Source organism: Zonotrichia leucophrys, chromosome 4 (genome assembly GCF_028769735.1).
Source record: "Zonotrichia leucophrys gambelii isolate GWCS_2022_RI chromosome 4, RI_Zleu_2.0, whole genome shotgun sequence".
Classification (NCBI taxonomy): Eukaryota; Metazoa; Chordata; class Aves; order Passeriformes; family Passerellidae; genus Zonotrichia; species Zonotrichia leucophrys.
In genome coordinates, this window is record NC_088173.1 from 31,444,399 (window position 1) to 31,470,258 (window position 25,860).

The 25,860-nt window shown below is 36.7% G+C and overlaps 1 protein-coding gene across 4 annotated transcripts in view; it reads right to left on the bottom strand.

The window, feature by feature from the left end:
• RAP1GDS1 (Rap1 GTPase-GDP dissociation stimulator 1) overlaps nt 1-25,860 on the bottom strand; it is a 90,591-nt gene that overhangs the window by 48,656 nt on the left and 16,075 nt on the right. For 2 of the 4 annotated variants that reach the window (XM_064711036.1, XM_064711038.1), the window contains exon 2: nt 9,992-10,102. In XM_064711036.1, the coding sequence (XP_064567106.1) occupies nt 9,992-10,102 (111 nt within the window). The remainder of the gene's footprint in view (nt 1-9,991; nt 10,103-25,860) is intronic. The other 2 variants (XM_064711037.1, XM_064711039.1) reach the window with 1 other exon arrangement.

Genomic DNA, 25,860 nt, shown 5'->3' on the forward strand with positions numbered 1-25,860 from the left:
TCCCACTGTATTTTTCATACCACTAAATGAAGATTTTGGTCCGGCTACAAAAGCACAAAAAGTGAGTTGTAAAGAAGCTCAGAAGAACAAATTATATGCTCTCATGAAACAAAGAATGCACCACTGATAAGGAGGTTTTGCTTAACAAACCTTAACCAAAGAGTCTGTTCCAATTATCAAGAGTTACTTAAATAGGGAAAAAGAAGTCCAATAATAACAATAACAATAACAATAATTATAATAATAATAATTTATGTATAAAAATAACTGAAGACATTTGATTTCTTTTTGGCATGCTCCTCCTCACATGGGGAAATCCCCAAAATCTGCCTGTTCACTTATCCTTGAAATTAGACACCTATTAGGCAAGGAGGGAGGATTCTCCCTTAGCTGTACAAATGTTTCCATCATGGTGTTTGCTCTGTTTTGTCTCTGTCAGCAGCTACAGGGCAACTTCACTTCCTATTTTTAATGAAGAAAGAGACAGTACACAGATGTTTGTAATTAAAATCTCAGCTCTAACAAGGAAGGAAGGACAGATGGAGAGACAGATTTATCAATCAACTAACTGCATGAGTCCCGATGATTAAATTCTCCAAAAGCTACATCCAAAGGACAAAAGTGAATTTCAGGATGAGATTCTACCAATTGGATAGCCTACTGCAGGTACCAATGAAGTAAAAAGTATATGACATCTTTGCCTTCAATGAAGAGAAATGCACATATACTTCCATGAACGGGTCACAGCACAAGGCAGAATATTCAAGTTAGGCAGCTTGGCACCCCTGAGTTCCTGAACTGCATCCAGTATCCAGCCCTGGCATGTAGCTGGTAGATTTATGTGAGCTGTTCCCCCTTTCTGACTCACCCTCTCCAGGATGTAACCACTTCAGTAGCAAGGTTGCTGAAAGAGTTTGATGTCAGTGCCTCAGCTGCCAAGTTTGTTGTCTGGCGTCTTTGTACAAATGTCATACACTCACATATTCTTGTTTTGTATTCGGCTTCCACGGACGTTTTCCCCTGCCTCCTCTCTTGCTTGTACTGACTGAACTTACTAGAGGTCCCAGGGTAAAGGGTATTCTCATGCTTTAGTTCTTCAAAATGTATAACAAATTCTGGTCCTATGGAAGAAAATCCTTTCTCCAAATTTGATTTAGTTTATTAACATCAAATCAAATTTGAAAGCTGATCATTTTATATGCAGGAAATGTTTCATGTTCCTTTTAAGCAAACTCTAAAGAGTGCTCTTAAGTGAGCTAAAATGCCTGCTGTGAAATTCCACTCTTTGCTTATTGAAAGAGTATGTCTACAGGAATTTTTTAATCTGCTGGTATTTTTAGTGGGCTGTGCTATCAGAGTAGTTTAAAGAAAACCTAATCTTAAAAAGATCACATTTTTAAGTTATAAGGGTCTGGAGCTAAGCTAAGAATGAAACTGCAGACCTGAAATTGTGAATTACATGATCTCTAAATATAATTTTTTTGGTAAAAGGTAGGCGTTTTCCTTTGCATTTTTGAAATGCAATACAGAAGCAAAAGAAAAGGCCTGCCTTTTGACAATGCAATACAGAGGCAACTGAAAAAAAAAAAAAGAACTGTCAATTCTATTATCTGGAACTGCTATTCACTGATGCCTTCTGCAAAGAAAAAAATATAATAGTTAATCTTTATTTGGCACATTGTGTATTCAATGAATAGCACTTGGAATTTAACACTTGGATAAACATTTAACTGTCTGGCACTAACTAAATACATCACTATTAAGGGGAATTTATGTAAAATATAATCCCACTAAGCAGCAGTGACTACCATTCAGTATCATTAGGGTAAGCCAGTTTACTGGGAGACAGTCCAATAAAAAGCAGTCACCTTGATTTAGTGTATTTATACTGTAAAAATATATTATATACAGCTCTTAATGAGGAAACATTTCTGGAGCGTACAATTATGTGTGTACAATATCATGACAAAGCAACAGTCCATGAGATAATGCAACAAACATTCTTCTGCAAAAAGAAGGAACACTTTATAACACAGTATTTAAGTCAAAACTCCCTCTTAAAAATATTCATCAGGATCCCCAACTTTTAGCAGGGCATTTGAGTAGAAATCTTTGCAGGTAAGATTAATGGCTTGATTGGCTGAGCTAGCCCAATTAAATTTGAACCCCTGCCTCTGTTAGAAGAGATTATCTGTGTCAGAAGCAGACTAGAAATTCTTCCTAGTCTGAGATGTGGGGTTTTGGTTTGACTGCTTCCTACCAGCCACTCAGGTACATGCATTTAGCTTGGTTTTGGTTTTTTGTTTTTTTTTCAAAAATTTTATCTTTATATCTGTTTCCACCTTCTGCCATTTCTCTTCTTGCACTAGAATAAAAATCATAGGTTCCACTGTATTCCCTCTTACTCATCCATTTAGTTTCATTTCTTCCTTTTTCATTTCTACTCCCTCTCCCTCCCTTGGTTTGAATAGATGTTAAATGCATTATGCCCACTCCACTGAATTCCAAAGATGCTGAATCAAGGTTTAGTAGTAGCTAAACAGACACTAGTTCATGTCTTCAATCCGTAAAAAACCAAATCCTACAAGGTACTATGATGCCTTAGTGCTGCTCTTAATATTTTTGTAGTTTCCAAGACAAAGCAGGAATAATAATAAAGTTATAAAATCTTTGTCATAGGCTAAGGACACCATGTACCTAAATTTAATCTCAGCAGAGAACTATAAATTTCAGGAGACAGTTAGCAATGATACTGTTTAGTTTTTATCTTATTGGAGGAGGATGTTGTAGCTTTCATCTGCATATTTCCTCTTCATGGATAACACCATAAATGTCTGTTGTTTGTTTGAATGTTCAAGCTGACACATTTACATGTCAGGACTAACATGCAGGTCTGTGCCTGCTGGGTCTGAGTATACATCCATGGGTGTGATGCCTAGAAAGGCTGACCTAGAACAGAGGCTGGACAGAGTTAAAGAATAAAGTAGGCATTTATTAAAAGGCCTTAAAGGATACACCTTGGGCAGTACAAAAGCCCAGCCAGGGCTACACCCAAGATGGACCCAAAATGGTCAAGCAAAATGGACGACCGATCACAAGGTCCCACACTTTTATAAGTTCTGGTCCATTTGCATATTGGGGTTAATTGTCCAATTATAGCTTCAGGTCATGAAGTCCCATCCTCCTTGCTCACTCTCTTCAATTCATTGTTGTTTATGCTTTTTGGGCTTGAGGCTTGCAATGGTTGTCCTTGGTTCTCAGGTTGAAAAAGGATTTTTCTGTCTACCTACCCTGTGAGGACAACTTACCAACACTTAACATGGAGTTCAGAGTTACAAACCAAGGCAGCACAGAATCTGAAAATTATGGAAGCTAAAACTTAAGGCACCAGGTGGCCTCCTTCTCCTTCCAAGATCACAGCTGGGAGACATATACCAGGGACCGCTGGAGGCACACCCGAGGAGGATCAAAAATCCTCCTGCAAGGGAGACTGCTGCTAAGAAGAAAGGGAGATGCTAAAGATCAAAGAGGAATAAGAAAGCAGGGAAATGCTATTTGTCAGTGAACGTAATTCTACTAGTTATCAGTTGTTTTAAGGCCACTAATCCAATTAGTAGCACTGCCTACCCCCTTGGTTGTGCTAAGCTCTCTTGATGTCCTTATGCACTGCCTTGTCACAGCTTACATGTAAAGTGTGCTGAATCTGCAGGGATGCTCAAAGCTCTTTATTTATTTATACAAAACAACTGTGGTCAGAATAAGGCCTATAGACAGTTATTGTTTTAAGCTTTAATAGTGTGCAAGCATTCACAATCAGGAAAGCATTGTTTGTTGGCCACAATCTGCATGAAACAGTCGCATCATTTTACTCTTATCCTGTTCATACAATTTCTCCAAAACAGAGAAAGATTAGTGTGCTGATGTTTAAGAATATGCTTGCTTGAGCATGCTCTGAAATGTGGAGCTTTTTCTCCATGCTCTGTTCCACAAAAGGGAACAGAGAAAGCTTAAGATGTTTAGCCAATGGGAAAAAATGAAAGTGATTTTAGTTGTTTGTGCCTTAGAATAACTCTGCTGTGACAAAAGGCTCTACAACTTAATTTTTTCTATGTTTGGGGCAGGAAGATAAGTATTTTCTTGCTAATGTGGAGAGCTGTGGAAACAAAAGATGAAATGACTTTCTTAATCCTCTGTGTACTAAAGAGGTACAAGGCTTCACTGAAATCAGATGGCACTTAGTGTTCAAGTTAAGCAGACAGCTGCCTACCTGACTCTGCAATGAATAAATAGAGTGTGTACACAGAACTATCAAGAATGTCCAAAAAAAAGAGGTAAATAGATAAAAAATAGGTACATCTTGATTTTTTCTTTTACAAATAAAAGGTTACTAATTAATAATAATAACAACATATATTATTAATAATATATAATACACAAAATTAATTGATATTTATTAATATTAATACATATTAATATTAATAAATATTAATATCAACAAATTAATAGCAAGAATAATAAATTTGAAAATTTCAGGTTTTTTTTAGTTGAGCTCTGAATTACAGAATTACAAAATTCTCATTCTTCGTGATTTTTCTTCTCCAGCAGAGGAACCGTTCCATTTTCTGTGGTCACTGAAGATCAGAAAAACGAACATCAAATATAGGAAGCCTAAGCATTAACTAAATTCAACAACATATGGAAGCCACAGCTATGAAGAACAGAATAAAATTAATTTCCAACTGAAATATAACCTTTGTGTAAACATATGGTTATGAGAACTGGAAATCCACCAGAATAATTAAAGAGAGAAAACTAGATACCTGTTATAGTAGGTGCCTACCAAAGTTTTAGGGCATTCAGTGAGAAGATTCACCACTGCCAAAGAAATGTGGGAAATCTGCTGTGTCTCCAGATATTCAAGATTTTCTTAAGCACTCCAGATACCAACACATCCTCCTCTGGGATGCCATCAAATAGGAACAAACCCATTTCAGAAAACCCACTGGTGACTCCCAAGAAAAAACCTGAACAAGAAGCTTTAGGTAGGAGGGATAAGCCCATGGTCCCTACAGGCTGGAACAGCAGGAAGTGATGGCAAAAGCTTACTAAAATTGCTCACGTAATTTGTAACAATGTTATTTTCCCTGATACAACACAGCCAGTATATTCTAATGAAAGCATGGCTCGAGCATATACATTCTAGGGCAAAGCAAAATACTGTTATGAAACTATGTGTGTTATGGGAAGAAAAATAGCTTCTAAGCCATTAGAAGTAGCCTTTGAAAAATGCTGAGATTTCCAGTTTCAAGCATGAATTAAAAATTTTCATTTGTCATGTGATGGTTCCTTGAGTTACCAGGCATCAGCAAAGCTAAACAAGTAGAAAATAAGGCATGTTAGTCAGCCACATCTTTAAGGTAAAGTGCATTATTTCAAATATTTCCAATCTTTCTAAATCCTTTTCAAAACTCAGGCCTTGCCCTCTCATGTAAGCTTACCTTTATTGCTGTGATTTTGCTTTAACCATTTTTTCACACAAACATGCAAACTCATGTTCTTAATCTTCTAAAAAGTGTATGTAAAAAAATATTTCAAATTCATGTGCCAGCCTTTCCACTTCAGCTACATCAGAGCCAGGTGCTGAAAGCTGGGATTAGTGGGCATTTTCAGCCTCTTATGCTGAGTACAGCAGAGCCAAAAATAACATTCTCAGCAGATTTTTCAGATTTCTCATTTATCCAAACTGGGTTATTTATGTCTGCTGTAACTTCTTGTATCTGAAACACAGCATGTCTGGACTAGCAGTAACTTTTTTTTTGTTGTTACTGCAATAATTATGTCCCAGAGAGCCTGCAGTTTAAAAGAAAACCTCTATTTCCTTTTTGCTTTCCTTCTCTCAGGCAGTCCTTTCTTGTGGACATTTATTTAGAGATCTTAGGATAAATGCACTTTTTTGATAGGCATAATATTTGTGAAATGGCTCTTAACAAGTATAAATTTGTATATGCTGGCTCAATACAATGGCCAGTATTGTTTTCTCCTGTAATTCCTTACATAAGACAATTAACCAATTGTTCCCAATATCCAATAGTAGTACATACCCATATTTTCCTTGGGTGCAAGATAGAGAATAAAACAATCATACTTTACTTACTTCATTCCAGAATGTAAGTATATGATCTTTCAAATTGATTTTCTTCAGTGCATGTCTTACTCATACTTTTAAGGAGGTTTGTGCCTTTTTTTTTTGTTATGACCATTCTACACTCCATGTCACTGTAAATAGTCTGCTTCTAGATCAGCAAAATTCTTTCTAGACAATAACACATCAATCCATGTCTGTATAGAACTAATACAGATTATATGGAGCAGACAATGGAGTAACTTGTTTTAATGGATAGTTGTTAAAAGAAAACACATGTAATACATGACTTTCACCTCTTGATTGAATATAAGCCAGTAATTCATTTAGTGCATGGCTGGCTCTGGTTTTTTGCTGCTAATAATGCTTATGGATCATGTACCTCAGGCTTTCCTTAAAAATCTGAACTATGGGAAGTTTAGCAGATGGTGAGTGCTTGCAGGGGGACAGAGATCAAATATTTGTGTTTTTCTTTCAGAAGTTAGGTGGACAGAATCTCAGTTTATGCAAATGAGGTAGATCCACAGAGGTGAAAGCAACGCTTACCTTACCTGTGAATCTTGATTTATGTTACTGAAACTTTATGGCTTCAAAGTCCCCAGAAATGCTAATTAACTTCACTGGGAATGCTGAAGGAACTCCACACAAAATGAGGTATGTCATTATTCTAAAGCATTTCTAATGCATATTTATGTCTCATTCTTCTGTCACTGTTGCCTCTTTCATTCTTTCATCTTCAAAAAACCCCCTCAGTTTTCTCTAGTGCCACAAGCTAGACCATATATGACTGGCCTCAGAAAGAAGTGCTGGTGACAGACAAGAACTAAAATATCTGCATAAATAGGAATATATGTATTTCAAAACAATGTCTCCTGAGGAAACCATCTGTGCAGGATTTTCAGACCCAGGTCTCAGATGTGAAGAGCTATGCAAGTTTCTCCTAGACAAACTGTCGTTAAAACAATTTGAATTTGGCTTGCCAAATATTTACCAGCAGTTATCACATTCAGCTGAGTAGCTGACTCACCCTTCTGTAGTATAGCATATGTGTGTGTGTGCACCTTAATTTGACTGCTGTGACAAATGACAGAATAGCTCCTAAAGTTAGGCAGGAGGTATCATGTTCCAGGGCATTACACCTGCCTAGGATTATGACCAGATCAGTTTTGGAAATGAGAGTGAAAAACAAAAGAAAACATAGCAGATTACATAGAAAGAAATGAAAAGTTACTAAATTCATCATAACTTTTTTTCTCTTTCTATAGAAAGTAGAGAATTTTAGAAGTAGTTAATGATAGATAGTAGACAGTAGAAAATATGAGAAGAAGGTAATGTTTTAGCATAATGAAAACATAAAGATTGTGTGCAAAATAAATGGAACTATAATTTTCACTGTACTCTTACAGACTAGGGAATTTAACATTCTGCAGCAGCCTCAAACATATGCATGCAGATACCAATAGATAGTGTAAAGGTCACTAAAACATTCATGTGTACATGCACTATACAAAACTGAAGTTGTCCTTTACTGAAAATCTCAATTTGTTGTAGTATCATTGGGTTTAATGACTGATTTTGGCTGGCAGTAGATGGGATTGGGTTGCATTAGCATATTAGTAATGTACTAAATTTTATATAAGATAAAATAATATTTTTATCTCCAAGTTTTAAAGCAGTGAATAAAACTTTAACTTCTGTGATTAACAATACTACCATGAACTCCCAACAAAATCACAGTTCTATAAAAATATCTTAAAAAAAACCTCCTATTCCATGAATGGCTTGTTTATCTCACATTAATATGATAATTTACTGAACCATAAATGTATATTTCATTATTTTAATCATACACATGGAAATATACTAAACAAGAGCAGAATAACTTTGCAAAATATTATTTAAATGATTTCTGCATAACAATTAATGTACTTTTATATAAACAATTTGATTTCTCATTATTATTAAGTAATAATTTATACACAGACACAGAGGTACAGCGTGTCTCTCATAACTAGGTATTGTATATATGATAATATAGACTATCATTAGAAATCAATCAGCCAAATCCATATTAAGATGTTAATTGGATGGATGAGAGCTGTGAGAAAGCATTTAGAAAGCTGATTCTCTGTCTATTTGTTGAATCAATCTATTATGGGCAATTTACCTCAGTCTCTGAAGTCTTTTGAATGTACTGCTGTTCTCATAAAATTATCTCAAGCCAGAAATCTGTTCCCCAAATCATCAGACAACCTTGATAACTAAAGCCCATTGTCCAGTGAGACTTGGAAAAACTTAGGTATGGAAGTGTCCAGTTCCCTTGAAACAGAATTGATAAACTAGTTCCTAAATTACCAGGTGCAAGCTGCTTGAAAAACCTCTCCTATCTGACCCATCTAATTTTCAGTGCATTATTTCAGTTGCCCTCAATCTTGGGCAAATGCAAATACATGGAGATGTGTATCATAGGGCAGCTCAGCAGGGCTGTATTCATGTCACTGACGTATACACAAGAGCATGGGAAATTATGGAGAGAATAAATTTTCTAGAACTACCCCAAAAAGAGAGGTCAAAATCCTAATAACCTGTTTATCTGATCTGGCAGCTGCAAATCTAGAAGAGAAAAGATTTTGGAAAGAAGAGCAAAACCCTTGACTGAGACAGAAGAGTAAATGTACATGAGTAAAATTATTTTGCATCTGCCACACTTGTTCTCTGACACAGCTATGTGACCTTCATAGACAAAACAGCAAACTCTGTTATTTACACGAGTAAGTTGTCACTTTTCATATGATCTTCTCTTTAGTACTTATTAAGTATTAGGCTTAAAAGTAGTGGAAGTAAATCCAATTGGAGGTTGGATTCAAGTATTGGATATACCTTATAAAAAAATCCAGAACCTTCAAAAAATGACTGATCTAAACCTTTAAGATTTTATTACTTTCTGGCTGATAATCTCCTTCTAAAATAGTGAGAATTACAAATGGACTACTATTAAATGCAGATGCTGTTATAATCCATTTTTTACTTGATCTGGATGGTGCTTATATTCAGTTGTGAAAATCCTCATAAAGTATTTTACACCAACTAATCCAAGAGGCTTTCATTTGTAAAATACCATCATATGAAAAAAACCAAGACTTATCAATAGTTTGTACTTTTGAGTGTATTGATATTTCCAGAGGACTAACTAATTTTTTTAAATAAAACGTTTTAATTGTGGCTTGTACTGATCCTGAAAAGTTTTTGAATCTGAAATTGTACACATATTTTTCTTCTGCCACAATCTGAAGCACTAAGAAAGTTAAATTCAGAAGAGTCTTATAAAGTGTCATCTTCATTACCTTCCCTTTCTGTCTACTAGGAGTGGGGACAAGCATTCTAAATTTTTTGGTGAAAATGACATCTTGTTCCATTCCGATGTTATTTTTGTTACATACTACATATCAAACTTGGACTGTCTTTGGATATCCAGGCTAGTTCTGCTAATTGAAACTCCATTACAAATAGGAAACTATGCTCTTTCAACCAGAATTAGCAAGCAGCTCCCTTATCCTTTTCCCCATCTTATGAGGCTTATTTCTCCAACTCTGTTCTTTTTTTTCTTGAATGATCAATTAAAAAAGTAAGTGCTCTGCTTAGAAAGGAATGGACTACAGTGTTCCAAATATTCAGGTATTTACCTGTCACTGTCTTCGTTGCTACCAGAACATTACAGACGTATGGGTTAAAAACTCCCAAAACTCCATAGAGCCAATCTAGCAGCCTACTGCTTTAGCCAGTCTTTCTGCCACATTTTAATTCACTGATCTCATATGATTTAAAATTTGAAAGGCCCATACAACTTACTGTTTTGTGCCAGAGCTTGAAGCAGACAGTCCAAGCATCCCTCCAAGCTATCTGCTGTGCTGTCAGTGGATGTTATCTTCAGCTTTTTCAGGGCTTCACTTAAATTATCTGCTTGATAAACACAAAGGAAAAAGAAATCAGTGTCCTCATCAATTTGTTACCAGCACTATAGTCTTGAATGTAAATAGTTAGTGTAAACAGTTCCTGTATCAATGAAGAAGACATGCACAGTCTGTATTCTGAGGATACAAAAAGCCAGGAGGCAAAGGTTATAGATGAAATGAAACTTTTCAGATTTATATATACATTTATCACTTTGCATCTGAGAACAGGATGTCACAGCAGGTGACATGACTTTATGAAATACCACTGAACAGCAATTTATCTATCAGTATTTTCTCAGCCTCGCTGGTACAGAAAACCAGCAGCTGTTTCTTTGCTTCTCCTCTTGTGTGTGGGAATGAAATAGAACAGAAATAAGCATATCTTGATCTTCTTCCTCAGTAGAGGCAAAGTAATTGAAAATGCCAATTTCTGCATGCTGTGTAGGCTTCCATCTTGACTATTCACAGATGCCTAGTGCTAAGCTTAGAGCCGTTTAAGAATTATGCCACTTTCCATCACAATGTTACAAGCATCATTGTTTATAGGAATTGTGTTATCTCTTTAAACTCAACTGATCCATAAAAACAGATGGCATCTTCTCGAAATAAGAAAGTTCTATTGTGGATTTCAGATAATTAACTCTTCCCTCTTTAAAAAAACCCACCACCGCCCAAATGCAAATGAGACTATATCATTCTCAAAAGACACCTATTTGCCCAGTAAAGATTGGGTTGTATGACTGTTACCATTTTGAGGGTTCTATCCTTTCATGAGCAAGGTTTAAGGCTGCAGCTGCAGCCTGAGCCTCTGGTAAGCCCACTGATGACTAAACTCACTCTGAATGGACTATTCTTGTCAAAATGAGTGCTGATTGCTGATTCAGTTTCCATGCCAACTCTGACAGCAAGCAGAAAGTGTTACTCAAAACAAATAATGTTGAATAGTGTCTCACTGTCTCTTCGTCCCAGCGGCTGATCAAGAGCCTTGACCCAAGCCCAACCCAGCCACAGGTGCAGTTTCTTTTCAGAGCATCACTGGTATTTTCTGAGCCTGACTAGCAGCCAGTGCTGCTTAGAGCTTCCCACCAGCGTAGGAAGCCTCCTTGACAGGTGAGCTGGCACCTGCTGTGCTCTGCCTCCTCTTCACTCGCCTATGTATGGGATGGTGCAAAGGAAAAGAGTGAAGACACAGCAGGCATCCCATGAAAAGGGTGGAATCTCACTGATGGAGCTGCTTTGATTCTCAGCCAAAGCTGTGGCTTTTGTTCCAATTCCAATTTTTATTTGCATATGCTTTTGTAGTTCAATATTCCATAGAGATAAAGGTGAGATTCTTAACTTTCTAAAGTGCTCAGTCTTTATATATGAAATTGCTTATATGTTTGTATGATCAGGCAGTTATTTTGTCTATTCATAATGAACACGTTCTTAGCAATACTATAGCCAGGAGTGTCAGTACTCCTTAATGCAACCACACTTGGTTGTGGCTCCTCAAGATCTTAAAAACCTTCCTCCCTACCACCTCCTCACTATGCTGAGCTCCCACCTTCTGGAACAAGCTAACTGGGAAAAAAACCCTAAATTTAATTTCCCCTTTTACACACATTACTCTCTAGCAGTCTTACCACAGCACTTTTCTTGAATCACCTTTAGCCAACAGTAAAGTTGAACATGCACTGCAAAGTCTCATTGCTTATACTCATTATTCAGGATATACATCTAGAATTTGTCAAAAGCCAAAACTTATCAATGACCAGCCCCAGCACTACAATTTTACATTGTGCACTCCACCTCCTGTCATACCTTCTTCACCTGCCTCCTTCTCATATTCTTCTCTTCAGTTTTCTGCTAACATAGCACATAAAATAATTCTCTTCCTTCCTTACGGGCATCTCATCTCCTTGGATATTCACACACTTAACTTTGAAGCTATAGCAACATTTACAATAAGAAGACTCGATCTACTATATATATGAAAAGCAAGGGTTCCTATAATCTAGGGAAGAAGAAAATGCAAAGGTAAGAAATTCACTGTCACACCAGATTTTGCAGACTATTGTCAGAGACCACACCCAGATTTTATTTGTCTCTTACAGCCTCTTCTACTTCACTTGCACTCAATAAATCAGAAGATCCCACTTATTATTTAATTTTTTCTGTGCAGAGATGAGTGTTTTATACAAATTCTTGCTATTTCTTTCACTCCATTCCACTTCAGAACCTGCAATAGAGTTAGAAGTCTGCCCATTCTATTTTCCTACCACTCCCTTCTGCTCAGTGCCATGTAAAGTTTTTCTGGGGAAAGTCCACAATTTTAATACTACATAATTACAGATGATATGCAAAATTATGTATTTTGGGCAAAATTGTTAAATTGTGACTACCCAAATATTTCATTCCCTAGGACAAGAAAATCAATTTTTCATGGTACCAAGCATGTGCACATCCCACTAATATACATGGACATTTAACAGCAATTTTAGACAAACTTCAAGTATCAATGGGCCCTTGTGAATATCTTATGAAGCAATGTTGCACTGCGTGCCAAATTACCCTTCCACTAGGTATACTTGGATGTTGTATTTTTAAAATAACATGAGAGATTAATTTAGAAACCATATGCATAAAGTGTGCTTCTAAAAAAATTACAATAATCCTCGATTTTCTAATAAGCCTACAGCTCTTAACTTCTTGCAGCTTGACACTTAATCACTCTGTACAAAAGAAGAAAATATAATAGGAGTACTGCAGAGACAACAGATCTCTTGACCCAATGCCACAAGGCCAAGAGCACAGAGGGAAGAAACCATCCTTCAAGAAAGAACTTATTTATTTACTTTGGTTCTTTCTGTCCTAGTCCATCTCCTTTCTAAACTGAATTGATACCTTCAAAGAGAGTTACTTTTGAAACCCAAGAATCTTCAATAGATTCAGAGGTTTTGTTATCTTATAATTTTTTTTCTTTTGTTGTTCTGAAAAGAACAAACCCTCATAGTCTGAAATTACACTGACAGGGATATTCAGAGAGAAGTGCTGTAGTGTTCCAGAGGGCTCTCACTATATATTCACACAAGGCTTCCCACCCCTGCTGTTTCACTGTTGCCCCAAACCCATTGTTTGGGGAAGAAGCTGCAAATGCTTCTTTTCCGGTACAAAATCCCTGTTGTTTTCTTTGGATCATCTCCTGCTTACTTTTGTGTCCTCCTCTCCTTCTATAGAAGCTGTTTCCATTAACCTTGCTGCTGCATAGGCTGATCAGACTGTCAGCAATAAAACCCCATCAAATAAAAGCAATATAAGGAATCATTTTGGCTGAGTATCAGAGAAATGTGATTTGGTACATTGTGTCAACATGCAAGTTGTGTGAAGCTCACATTTGGAAGATCTAAGGGTGCAAGGTTAGGATGGCTGAGGTAAGAATTGGCCAGTAATGTTCCCTGTGGCACATCTGATCAACAATGTGGTATCATGTTGTGAATATGTGTGGCATGAAGTCTGACATTTAATACAAGTATCAACTATTTTGTTGATGATCCTAAGCACAGGGAGTCTCTCATATCTGACTTACTGTATTGCTTTCAGAAAATAAGTTATCTTATCTGGACAAGATAGCTCTGAATCCCACACACCTTAATCCTGTGTATCCTAATGTAACAAACTGATAAGTTAACAAGTGGAGTCTGCCAAGAGCTGTCAGACCTGTCTGGCCCATTCCATCTACGGTTACATTTTGTTTTCCCCAATAATTACTCCGGCACAAACACTCATAAAAAATGAGGTAGTTTAAATTCTTTGATTACCCACATTGCTTTTTGGTAGCACACTATTACTACTATCTCTTGCAACCTTTTGCTATCTCTTCTGCAGGCATTTCTACAGGGAAAATTAGTCAGAAAGTAACATTAGTGAATGTTTTAATATTCCATTTCATTTCACTGTACTCTTTTTTCTAAGAGCTTTTCTGTGACTCACTCCTGTTTGCAGTCACTAACTTGTTTTATACAAAAGATCTGTTCCTTCATCTAGTAAAAATTTGATAGTTCATCAACTTTGTTTAGGGTCAGGGCCTCAGGAGTGCTGGTTAGACTGCAAAAAGTTTGAAAAGGTTCCCAATAGTCTTTCTAGTAATGCAGCTTCTGAGGGTAAGAACCAAGTTGCCAATTTTGCTCTGAGTCCATGGCGTCTTCACCCAAATCACAGGAAAAACCCTATTCCAAGACTGATGTTAATAAAGTACGTAGAATGCCTTGGCTGAGTACTTAGATGATCAGCTTTTGTCTGGACTGTTTGTTTTTCATATATCTTATAACATTTTATCCAGTATAGATATTTTCTCTACAAAATAAGGATTTTGAACATATCATTAATATTGACTATATCTTTTCATTGACACTTCATAGATGTGAATGTGTTGTTATTAAAGAGACTATTGCATTGTACATGCAACTTAACAGATAAGGAATTCAAAATTTAATAGATATTGAAATTGGACATACTGAAACATGCTGATCAGATAAAAAAACAAGTTCCAGCATTCCTGCTATTACAGGGATGGTGGCTGTATTAACATCAGAGTCTTTTGAGTGTTCCACTGCCTCTCAGGAAACAATGAGACATCAAAATTGAGCAGAAGGAATGGTGCCATTTTCTGGGTCTCCTTTTGTTATAACGACATAAATCCCTTAAAAATGTAAGTACATACATGCACATGGGCTAAACTGCAGAAATTACTTCATTTTATGTATAGACTTGAACTTTAGTACCAGACTTTCAGTCCAAACTAAACCATAGGGGGAATCCAACCCAGGCTCACCACAGGTTTTGATGAAAAGTGTATTCTGATGTGATATTATTTGAGAACCTGACACAAAGATCAGATACATAATCTGTTTGGGTGACATTTATATATTTGGCCTGAATGACTTCTGGCAGCAGAAATCCCAGCAGCTGGTGAGATCTGTAGCACAGTTTTGGTCTTTAATGACCCCAGATGCCACTTTCCCAAAGAAAATGGAAGACTGGTGCAAAATCATGAGAACCTTTTAGCTCCCAGGACATTGAATAAGGTGGCAGAAATGTACAGCTTGAGTCCTTTTTGAACCTATATAAACTGAGCCCAATCCCTGTAGTAATTTTTCAGAGGATACCTAGTCCCATACAAATGTACACATCGACAGGCAAAATACTTCAAATACAGAGTTTATTGAGGACAGAAGAATCTTTTTCTCACATTCAGCCCATTGCCAAAAAATACTCTATCCTCTTCTGTCTTTGTAGCAGCTGGCCTCAAGCACTCTCAAGTGTACAATATTTTCTGCCAAACTGCCCAAACCCATAATTAGAGACAACTCTCTGCTCCTAGCCCATCCACAAAATTTTTAAATCTGGCTTCTAATCAGGAGGTATCTATATTCTGTCAGAGGGCAGCAGTGAAGAATAGATTTTTATTAGTAATGCCAGAAGGCCTGTACAGACATACAAGACCAACATCTTAATCAGGAAAGATTTTTTTTTTTTTAAACAGAAGCCCTGTTAGTTTCTGTCTTACCATGCTCATTGAGGCAGGTTAATGCTTTTTTCCCAAGAAATTTTCTAGTTCCAGGCATATAATGATGGATCATTAACTGCAGGGCTCCTTCTGCAACCTGTTTTTTACTTAGGTACATTTGCTCTACTTTTCTAGCATAGTAACTAATTTTAATGAGAGTGTCTATTTTTGACAGCAGTTCAGCTGCTTCATTCTTAAACACTTTCTGAATCTTAGATATATGCCATCTGGTCTTAGAGACTTGTTACTCTTTCATTTATCCTCTTGCTTCTGCATCTGTTCTTCTGACATGGGGCTTCATTTTTATTACCTGAAAGTACTGACATGCCATGACTCACTGCTACCTGAGCACTAAGCTACCTAATTAGATTTTGTAATTATCAGGTCAGCCTATACACACTAACAACTACTTAGTCAACCTGTATTCAAAATTAGGATAGAAACCTAAAGCAAATGGCATCAACCAGCAGTCAGTACACTTGGAATCTTCTGCCAATGCAAATTTTTTGTTTGCTTCCCCCCCCCCCACCCCCGCCCCTTGTAGGACATTTGGTAACTTTGAAAATAATTTCATGTATTGTTTTTACTGTAGCCACAGATAAACCACAGATTCTTATATAAAAAACATTTACACTATGCCAAGGTATATGCACCTGTAATTGGTTCCTGCACATTAATGAGCCTCTATTACTTAAATCATGACTTTCAAAGGCTATAAGAATGACATTTCAGAAGATTTTGCAGAACCTTGGAATTTTTTTTTCCTCTTTCCTAGGAAAACATGGTACAGATTTAGGTATCTTTATATTTCATAATTAAAGACTGCAGATCTGGAATTATTTTAAGATCTAAAGAAACAGAACAAAATTCAGTGAAATCAACTTAACTCTACTGCTTTACATAAAGCCTTAAAATATTTTGCTTAAAACCAGTCCTAGGAGAAGAATGAAATAGATTTTTCTCACTTAATAGAAAACTGCTTGTTAAAGGGGGTCTGTAGTGGATAAATTTTATTTAAAAATCAGCTAATGATAAAAAAAGTAACTATTCCAAATATTTTTGTTCTCAGTTTATGGAAAGATCCTTTCTGATACTCTATTACTAGCAGTAGTTGAAAAAACTATCAAGATGGCAACCAATTTGTAAAGAATTACAATTTAATTGACAAGATTGCATTTGTATTTGCATATTTTATTTTCATATAGCTTTTTTTCTCCACGTGCCTCATCTTCACTGAGTCATATTATCAAAATGGTTTTAAACACACAAAGTTCCAGAATTAAATCAACCCACATATATTTCACCATGTAAAATATTTACCATACAATACAGTGCATGCCAAGATGTACACATGAAGAATACTGTTTTATCTAAGGGACACCTCTCTCTTTCAGGACAAATGTTCTGTCAAAGGACAGCTGAATGTCTTTTCATATCCTCCTTCTTGGCAAGCAGTTCTCCTTTTATTTACCAGGTACTACTAAAAGATGAAGGATTATTTCCTTTCTCACTGGCAATTATAAAGTTACTATCATTACATTATGTCATCATGCTTCAAAGATATGAATGTGCTAGCTTTCAGAAGGTATTTATGAAGTATGAGGGAAGAAATGCACTGTGTAAGTGAATGGGAGAACTGCAAATTTAGGGTTAAAAGTATTTATGTGGGAAGTGGGGTTTTCAGGTTCCAGAATTCCTGCACACTCTGGATTCTGCAGTAGTCTTCAGATGCAGGTACAGATGACATCCAGCACTTCTATAAAGCAGAGCACAACACATCCTGAGCAGGTATGAAGAGAGTGTCAGGTATCACATGGGGCAGAAGGGGATCCTGCTCTTTGTGGGAACATTCAACTGTAAATGCTTCTCCCTAATGCCCACCTCTCCTTAGTTTATGACATGGCTTCAAAGTACTGCAACATAAAAGGCAAGGGAAGGTCTCCTCCACCAGATTATTCCAGATTACTGCCCACCCTATGCACAAAATGAAAAAAAAAAAATAGTGGGGGAAAAACGAGAGGACCAAAATAGTACCTTAAATGACTAATGTTACTTCAGACAGCAGTCCAGACCTGTTTCTTGCTCATGCAAGAACTCATCAAGCAAATTAAAATGGACAGCCTAAAGCAGACAGTTGGAACAGAATATAGCTCTTCCTGAAGGATCAGTAAATGACTGAAACAGGATCTTGGAAAAAAGGGAGTAACCTTAATGCTAATCAAATCTATCATTCCCTACAATGCTGTAGGGAATATACTGCTCCATATAATCATATAAGAGACAAGCTGCATGTCTGCATGTGTCTATGCACACACACAAGGAGCTAGCAGGGTTTGCATCACTCTACTGGCTCTTTTTAAATTTATTTTAGGTTGTTTATTCTGTTCTATTGTTTTCTTTCTTTTCCTTTTCTGCTCCTCCAGATGATTTCTGCCTGAAGCACTTTTAATCTAGCAAGCAAGAGTCACTTTGTCAAGTCACGACAGCAAGAACAGGTGCTAGAAAACAGAAGAAAATTAAACTACTGAGACAGTACAGTCTAGAAACAGCACATTTAAAACTAAATGTATCAAGCTTTTTCAGCTTTATCTTTTCTTTGAGATGATCTTTGCCTACACTACTGTGTCCAACTTTTTCTGACTGTAACTGCTCTAAAAGTCTTGCTCCTAATGTGACTCAAGTTAGCTGATTACAAATGCCAGCCTAGACATTACACAAACAAATAAGAGGAAAACACTTTCCTAAAGAGCTTTTTAATTTTTTGTTAAATTATTTCCCTTACTATATTAGAACACTGATTTCTCTGTGGCGTAATTTAACGAGGTTGCCAATCCTCTGTACTTTTTCCAAGTTCTATACAAAATATGACTTATTAACCAACAAAATAACACATATAGAATGCTACAAGTTAGTCTGAGTGGACTTCTGTAGATGTTATAATGCAGGACAACAATTTAGACTTCAAATCCTAATCAATTTAACCAGCTTACTCTACTGTTAGCTTTTTAGATAAACAAGTTAAATTACTTTTTCTTACTGAGCCTAAAAACAAACCAATCAACCAACCAAATAAATAAAAACCAGGTCATACAAAGCTGAGGATACAAAGTTCCAGAACTAAGAAAAATTCTCTTTGACTTCAACAAGCTCCAGTTCTGGTCTTTGGCCTACCCTCTGCAATTAAGTCCATACCAACTGTGCAAGTACACGGTGCAATATCTGTCATAACTATCCTTATACCAGCTTGAGTTACTGAACAAATACAGGATTTGATTCTGTATAAAGCCCTCAGGCACATCTTTCACCAGCAACAGTGAGAACTTTGTCTGGGTAAGATACCTAGGTTTAAAATTGGTAGTGCTAGCTCTAATTGTATGTCACATCAGTGTTCTTCCGTCAGATGCTATGAAATACTAATCTCTGACTAGACAGCTGTTTTCTAGCTATCATGACTCCCCTGAAAACCTTAAATATTGTAAGGAAGTACCTGAAAGGAATAGGGTGAACCATGAGTCCACAGAGTGTTAGAGATTTTGTTTATTTTCTTTTAGGCTGCCTGGTTTGAAGGTCATAGAATCATGGGCTCTTTAAGGCTGGAAAAGACCTCCAAGATCATTGACTCTACCCTTTGACTAAACACCACCATGCACACTAAAACATATTGAGAAGTGCCACACCCACCCATTTTTTGAACACGTCCAGGGATGGTGACTTTACCATTTCTCTGGGGAGCTTTTTCCTTTCAGTGAAGAAATTTTTCCTAATATCTGACCTGAGCCTCCTCAGCACAATTTGAGGTCATTTCCTCTTGTCCCAGTTACCTGGGAGAAGAGGCCAAGACCAAACATCTTTCAGGGACTTGTTTTACCATTCTTTTCTCCAGATTGAACAACCTCAGGTCCTCAGCTGCTTCCTGGGCTAATCATCATCCTGTCATTTACTGGAGACAATGGAGATTCTCCGCTTTCAGGTATTTCTTACTGACAATAAATAAATCCATGATGATGCCAGAAAAGGAGGAGTCACATAAATTTGCATGGTCTTAATTTTTGCCAGAATCCTTAAATGGAATTTTGACATCACTATTACCAGTGGTTACTGATATCAGAAATTAAGTCTCTTTAATATTGAAGTATTTTTCAATCTTTTTTATAAAATACATTATTTAAGTTTGTTCATTAAAAAGCCTGTTTCTAAGCTCTGCTTTTAATATGACCACTAATAGTGTATATAAAAACACATTTCTGAAATTCACCTTTCTGAAATTCAAAAAATAGTGATACCTGAATTACCATACATCTCCTAACTATCTTATCTACCTTACAGAAATGACAACCTCTGAGGCAGCCTTCATCTTTGCATTAAGGGAAGGTATATGTGTAATTTTGCGTAGTATGAAAGTACATCAAGTTTTCTGACACATCCTCTACAAGCGTTTCAAAAATAGTAAGTTAAGAAACAAAATCTCAGCCCTTGTCCTGTTGGCTGTTAATAAAATTCCATCTGGTCACTTAGGAAGTGTGCCAACATTACCACACAAAGAGCTTTTAAGCTGTTTGAATGTTCAAGAGTCATTTGACAGCTTTTTTATTTACCTTTTTTTTTTTTTGTCAAATATGCACCTAATACTATACAGATGGCTAGGTTCTAACAAGTTTGCTTGTATGCAGTCTTGAAACTAACCTTGAAAGTAAACTGCTGAGGTTTTGCTTTGGGGTGTTGCTTGGGTTATACGTTTTTTCCTAACATTTAGGATTGTTCAGTCTACTGCTGCTCCAAGTTCCTTATTAGGCAAATAGAAAGCGAAAGTGAAAACTTGGTGCCTGGCTTTTCTGAAACTGCAAACATAGTAAGAATCTGCTCAACCTGCTCAAAAACAACGGAATAGGAGTAGGGGAAAGGGAGCTGAAGTCTCAGTAGACAGCAAGTTAAAGAAATGTTCACTGACAAAAATCTTCAAAGGGAAAGAAATCCCAAGAACCACTCTGGGCAACGAGAGAGACTTCAGTAGCAGATGGAGACTATTCTCAGTGTATATTTTCTGTATATCTTTTAGTGCCAAAATCAGTTCTAGATTTAGTCTCTTGACAGTGTGATAAAAGATGTGTATTTAATACAGAAAAAAAATTTTCACACTGCAATTTATATTCAAATTTGTATTGGAAAATCAAAATTGGTTTGCCAAAAATGCCCCAGCCCCCCATTTAAAAAAATATAATTTCTGAGTGACCTGATCCAGCTTCAAAGTTACCCAGCTTGGAACAGGAGACTGAATTAGCTGATGCCATCAATGACTTCATTTTTTGTGTGAAGCTGTTAGTCCATGTGATGAGGCTGTGTAAATCACTAACACGTAACAGTGAATTTGCTTGGTCTGGTCTATTGCCTTCTACAATCATTATAATGACCAAATTATCAGGAGGATTCAATATGTTACAAGTCTTGCAGGGGTAATGTTGGTCATCCACTTCTGCATGATACTGAGCCAAAAAGGACAGGTGAAACAACACTGAATGGTTCACCAGGCTCTCAGCTTGAGGATCAGCTGTCTGGGATTCAAGAAATCCAGTCAGACAAGAATGCTATTTCACTTGAAGTGGTTTAGTAACGCTTTCTCCTCATTCATATCCCTCAACTTCTTTTAACTGAATCAAGTATAAAATCTGTTAGTTAAGAAAATCAATTTGTATCTTAAATTTCTGTAGGATAAGCACTCATTATGCAGGTAAGGGTCTGATTCTGTCACTATTTATAGATGGATAACTGAGTAGTCTTACACTTCTGCATACATTCTAAGGTCCTGACATACACTGAGATAATAAAGAGAATAAACCTGTAAAAACATAAAGTATTTTTACTGTTGTTTTAATTAAATTGTGGGCAATTCAACCAAATGAAGTTCTGGAAAGGATCTGAGTAGAAAGTTCTTGGCTTTGATGTTCTCTTTAAATTTTTTACTTTGGATTTAATTAAAACTAGCTACTCCAATATTCAAAGCTATAGATTAGAAACAAAGAGCAATCCACTACAGAACATAAAATGTATCTGAGCAGTGGAAAATAGACTAACCTAGGAAAAGCTGTGAAGATTTAAGGAAAGACCATTATAGATCTAATAACAGAATATAATGGTCTTTCTACACATATTCTGTGTGCTATATTTTTGTTTTGTGCTATGTTTTTAAAGGTATCTTGGCACCTTAAATGAAGTTGTAATTGAAATAAATAATTTATGGAATCTGCTTTTGTATTCTTGGTCTGAGATCTTACATTTTTATAAGTTAATAACTTGAATTTCCCAGTCCTTTTCCAGGCAAAGAAACTGTCTTGTTTGTTGGGTTTTCAAGCAGCTTATTTTAAATTCAAGGTTGATCAGAACACTCTAGCAACCCATTTTCTCCTGGTCCATCTATCAACCTGAGTTTCTCTGTGGCAGCTGCTACCGGTGTCTGGTGCTGAAAGAGTCCCCTTTGCATGTCAGCTCTGTGAGAAACCTCTCTGACGTCTGACACAGAACAGATACCAGATATTGAAAAGCCTGGGGGCTCACACAACAGTTCAGTGAAATCTCAACAAGGAAAGTAAGTAAGCATTTACCCTGATACAATTATAAAGGTCATTTTGTATTATATTCTTTTACATTTAACATAGAAATATAAATATTAAATAAAACAAATTTTAAAAGGTAGCAATTAAGTTAGCTTAGCAGTTCCTAATTAAAAAGACATAAGGCATTTTGTTATGCAACAACACTCATACAAGTTCCATTTTCCTTCTTGACAAGATACATATCCTAAACCAGCTGATCTACTACACTCATCCCCGCAGCTATCTTTTTATGGAAACATACTGTTTTCCCCCAGTTCTCTATTCCAGCAGAAGGCTGAATTGCAGCCTCTGCATTGTCAGACTGGGAGACTTCACAATGATGTTCCAAAGGGTACATATTCCTTCGATGCAAAGTCTTAATGGTGATTTATGGTGTACTCAGAGGACTTCAAAATTTGTGTTTAATTTGGTTTTATTTATTTTTCCCCAAAATCACCCCAAAAGTCCTTACTTTTAATTACAAGCTGCATGATAATTACAAACCATGCATGAAAGCTTTTAATCCTGAAAATACACTGTTTGAATTTGATGAGTGTGTACAAGTAAGTTCCTAACTGAAGTGGCTTGTCATTTGTGTTGTTATTGTTAGGTTTTTGGTGAAAGTTTCTTAGAAACAGATTAGTTACAAATCTAATAAGTGCCTCTAAACCTTTTTATTTACAAATGTCTTACAATCAAACACTCTTATGATTGTAAGTACTTGTTTACCTGTATTATCCTACCTAATGTACTTTCATCAAAGCATTTTTGTCCCAAGGAGAAAATCCGAGAGAAAGACTAGCAAATAAAAATGCACCTTTCCACCTAAACACACAACTGTTAAGACCTGTAACTAAGAAATTCCCTTTGACCACAGAAGGGCCAATAGATATGTGACAGACTTCTCATGCCTTGGAGAAAACGGCTTTTAGTATTCTCTAATGTCAGTGAAGAATAAAGAGGAAATTAAGTCAGTTTTGGAAATCCCTGCTTCTCGGCTGGTGAAATGGCACTAATCGTCCAATTTAGCAGTTTAGTAAAAATTACTAAAATGGCCTGAAATCAACAATATGCACTTTGCAGGCAGACTGTGGTGCCCACATATCACAAATTGAAGGCTACATTGTCAGCATGATTTGTCTATAAGCTTTTAGGGCCAAAGTGTACTCTAGAGTTTTTAGCTTGCTTTTATATATATCATGCATAGCTTTAAACCTGGTCTTATTAAGATTAGCAGGCATCTGTGGTTAATCCCTCTAGTGATAAATAGCTGCCTATTAATGCAGTTATTTATTTACACCTCGGAATGCATAGGATGTAGAGCATCAATAAAAACACTGCAGTGATGGGATCAGCTCAGATCCTCTCTAAAGGAAAAGGATTCAATTGAGTCTTCATGTAAGACTGACACAAAACTATGGAATCTGATGGCAAAATTAAAATGGTGCACAAACTGCTCAATATAACCCTGTTTGAAACAAAAATTTTCACAAAACCCACTAGTATTCTGCATGGCTGCTGTAGTTATAAGTGATCATTAACCTCTGCCCAGCCTTTAAGAGCTTTATTTAGTAAAATTCATACAAGAGTGACAATGCAGCAAACTGATGTTCTGATGCAGCACATTACAGTACATGGGCACAGCTGGATAAATCACAATCCAATTCTTACGGTTCTCAAGTATTGCTTCAAAAAACTGTGATGAGTATTTGAATGAGCGAGATGATGCAATAGGTATGCACTGAAAATATACTTTTGGAGAGAGAAAATCTGACAGCACAAATCAGGGGGAAAAAATCTCAGAAAGAGAGGGCTACTTCCTATGTCTTAAATCTCAGGACTCTTAATTAAGCTATTAATCCCCCATTCAATCAACTGTGTTTGGGCAACATCCCAAAAACAAGTGAAAAGCTCCCTAGAGATACATATTTACAGGAGGCCTAATAAGAAAAGGCAAGCGAGACTTCTTTTCAAAAAGAAATGTAACTTTTAAAGATGAAAAATTTCTGCAAAATGCCATTCACTAGATAAAATTGCAAGTAATTTGCTTCCCCCACAAGCAGGGTCTGACTGTGTGCAAAGTGGAGGAGTGCTTTGCTTTCTCTGCTTAATAACCAGCTCTCAGACTAGGTAAAGAGTCATATTGACAGAAACTGAAAGGAGTCAGGTTCTGCACACAGTCTGCAGGTCTCAAGGATGAAGGGCAGATGGGAAGTACAAACAAGTCCTTGGGATACATTTCACAAGGGATGCAAGGATCTGTGACAACTTGATACAGTTGCACATGCTATGTCCCCAAATGAAGAATGCCCACTGTACTCTTAGAAACGTTTATTCCTTTGCTGACCATGAAGATCTTGACTGATCCTTAAATCACAGGGGAAGAAAAAAGCATCAAGTTTATATGCAGAGATGACTGGAGGAAGCCTACCTCCCATGGACTCTTATCAGACACCAGATTCTGGAGAAATATTACTTTTCCTTTTAAGTACCAATGCATTTGGCTTATACCCAGATCCAGAACTCTCTTAGTTCTCTCAGGCAGCTTATTAACCAAATTCATATATTACTCTTACTGGTATCTCTGAGGGTATGGCTCTTCTAGGCCCTGCTTCCAATGTGTCCTGTAAACACAGGCAACAGAGGAATTCTTGGGAGAAAGAATCCAACACAAAGCACATGGCAACAATTTGAAAGTACCTTTTGCCCATTAGTGTGAACATGAAAATAAACCAAATGCTATCCTCTACCTGAAGGGATTTAATAAAATTTCTCCAAAACATACTCAAATCAAATTTTTGTATTTTTCATGTGAGGACTGAAATACCTTTCATTTCTTCTGTTGAGACATATTTTATATTGGATGGGGCTTGAGAAACCTGTTCTAGTGAAAAGTGTCCCTGCCCATTGCAGAGGGCTTGGGACTAGATGACCTTTGATGTCCCTTCCAACCCTACCAATTCTATAATTGTATATTAAACAGTCATTGCCATTGCATAAAAAAATTAGTAGTCACACAAAAAAGTGCCTGAACTAAAACCCTTCACCTTTAAAAAATATGCCTTATCTAACACAGTAGGAACACACATCGCTATTGGGTCTTATATCCTGGTCAGTTTGAGGGTACAGCTTTAATTTCACGCAGAAAAAAAGCTTTGACTTTTGGAGCTCTTCCTTGCATAAAGATGTGCCTGTCCCAAAGAAGGCAAAGTTGGTAACCCACTTGTGCCTCTTCCTCCATTCACATTTGAAAAGAAAAAGGTTTCAAACTTCCTTAGAAAACATGCAGGCATCCAGCTCTAAGAAATAATTTCAAGCCCTGGGCTTAAGGCAGAAATCATGCTGATCAGAAAATGGCATGCATATTAATTAAGGGTGATTTCCTGCTGAGCTTGGAAGTTCATCCTCTTCTGGACTCTCCAAGCACTTTTTATTTACACAGCCAGAACTCTTGGCTCAGGTTTCTAAATGCCACATTGGAAACCAGCACCTAAAATTCAGAGCATATGTGAAATGCAGTCTGCCCCTAACCAGGCATCTATGGAGAAACTGCCACTACAGTATTCCAGGATATTCATGGCATTTATTTTATACAGACTCTTAGGAGGACTGAGCTACTGATCAGCTGCT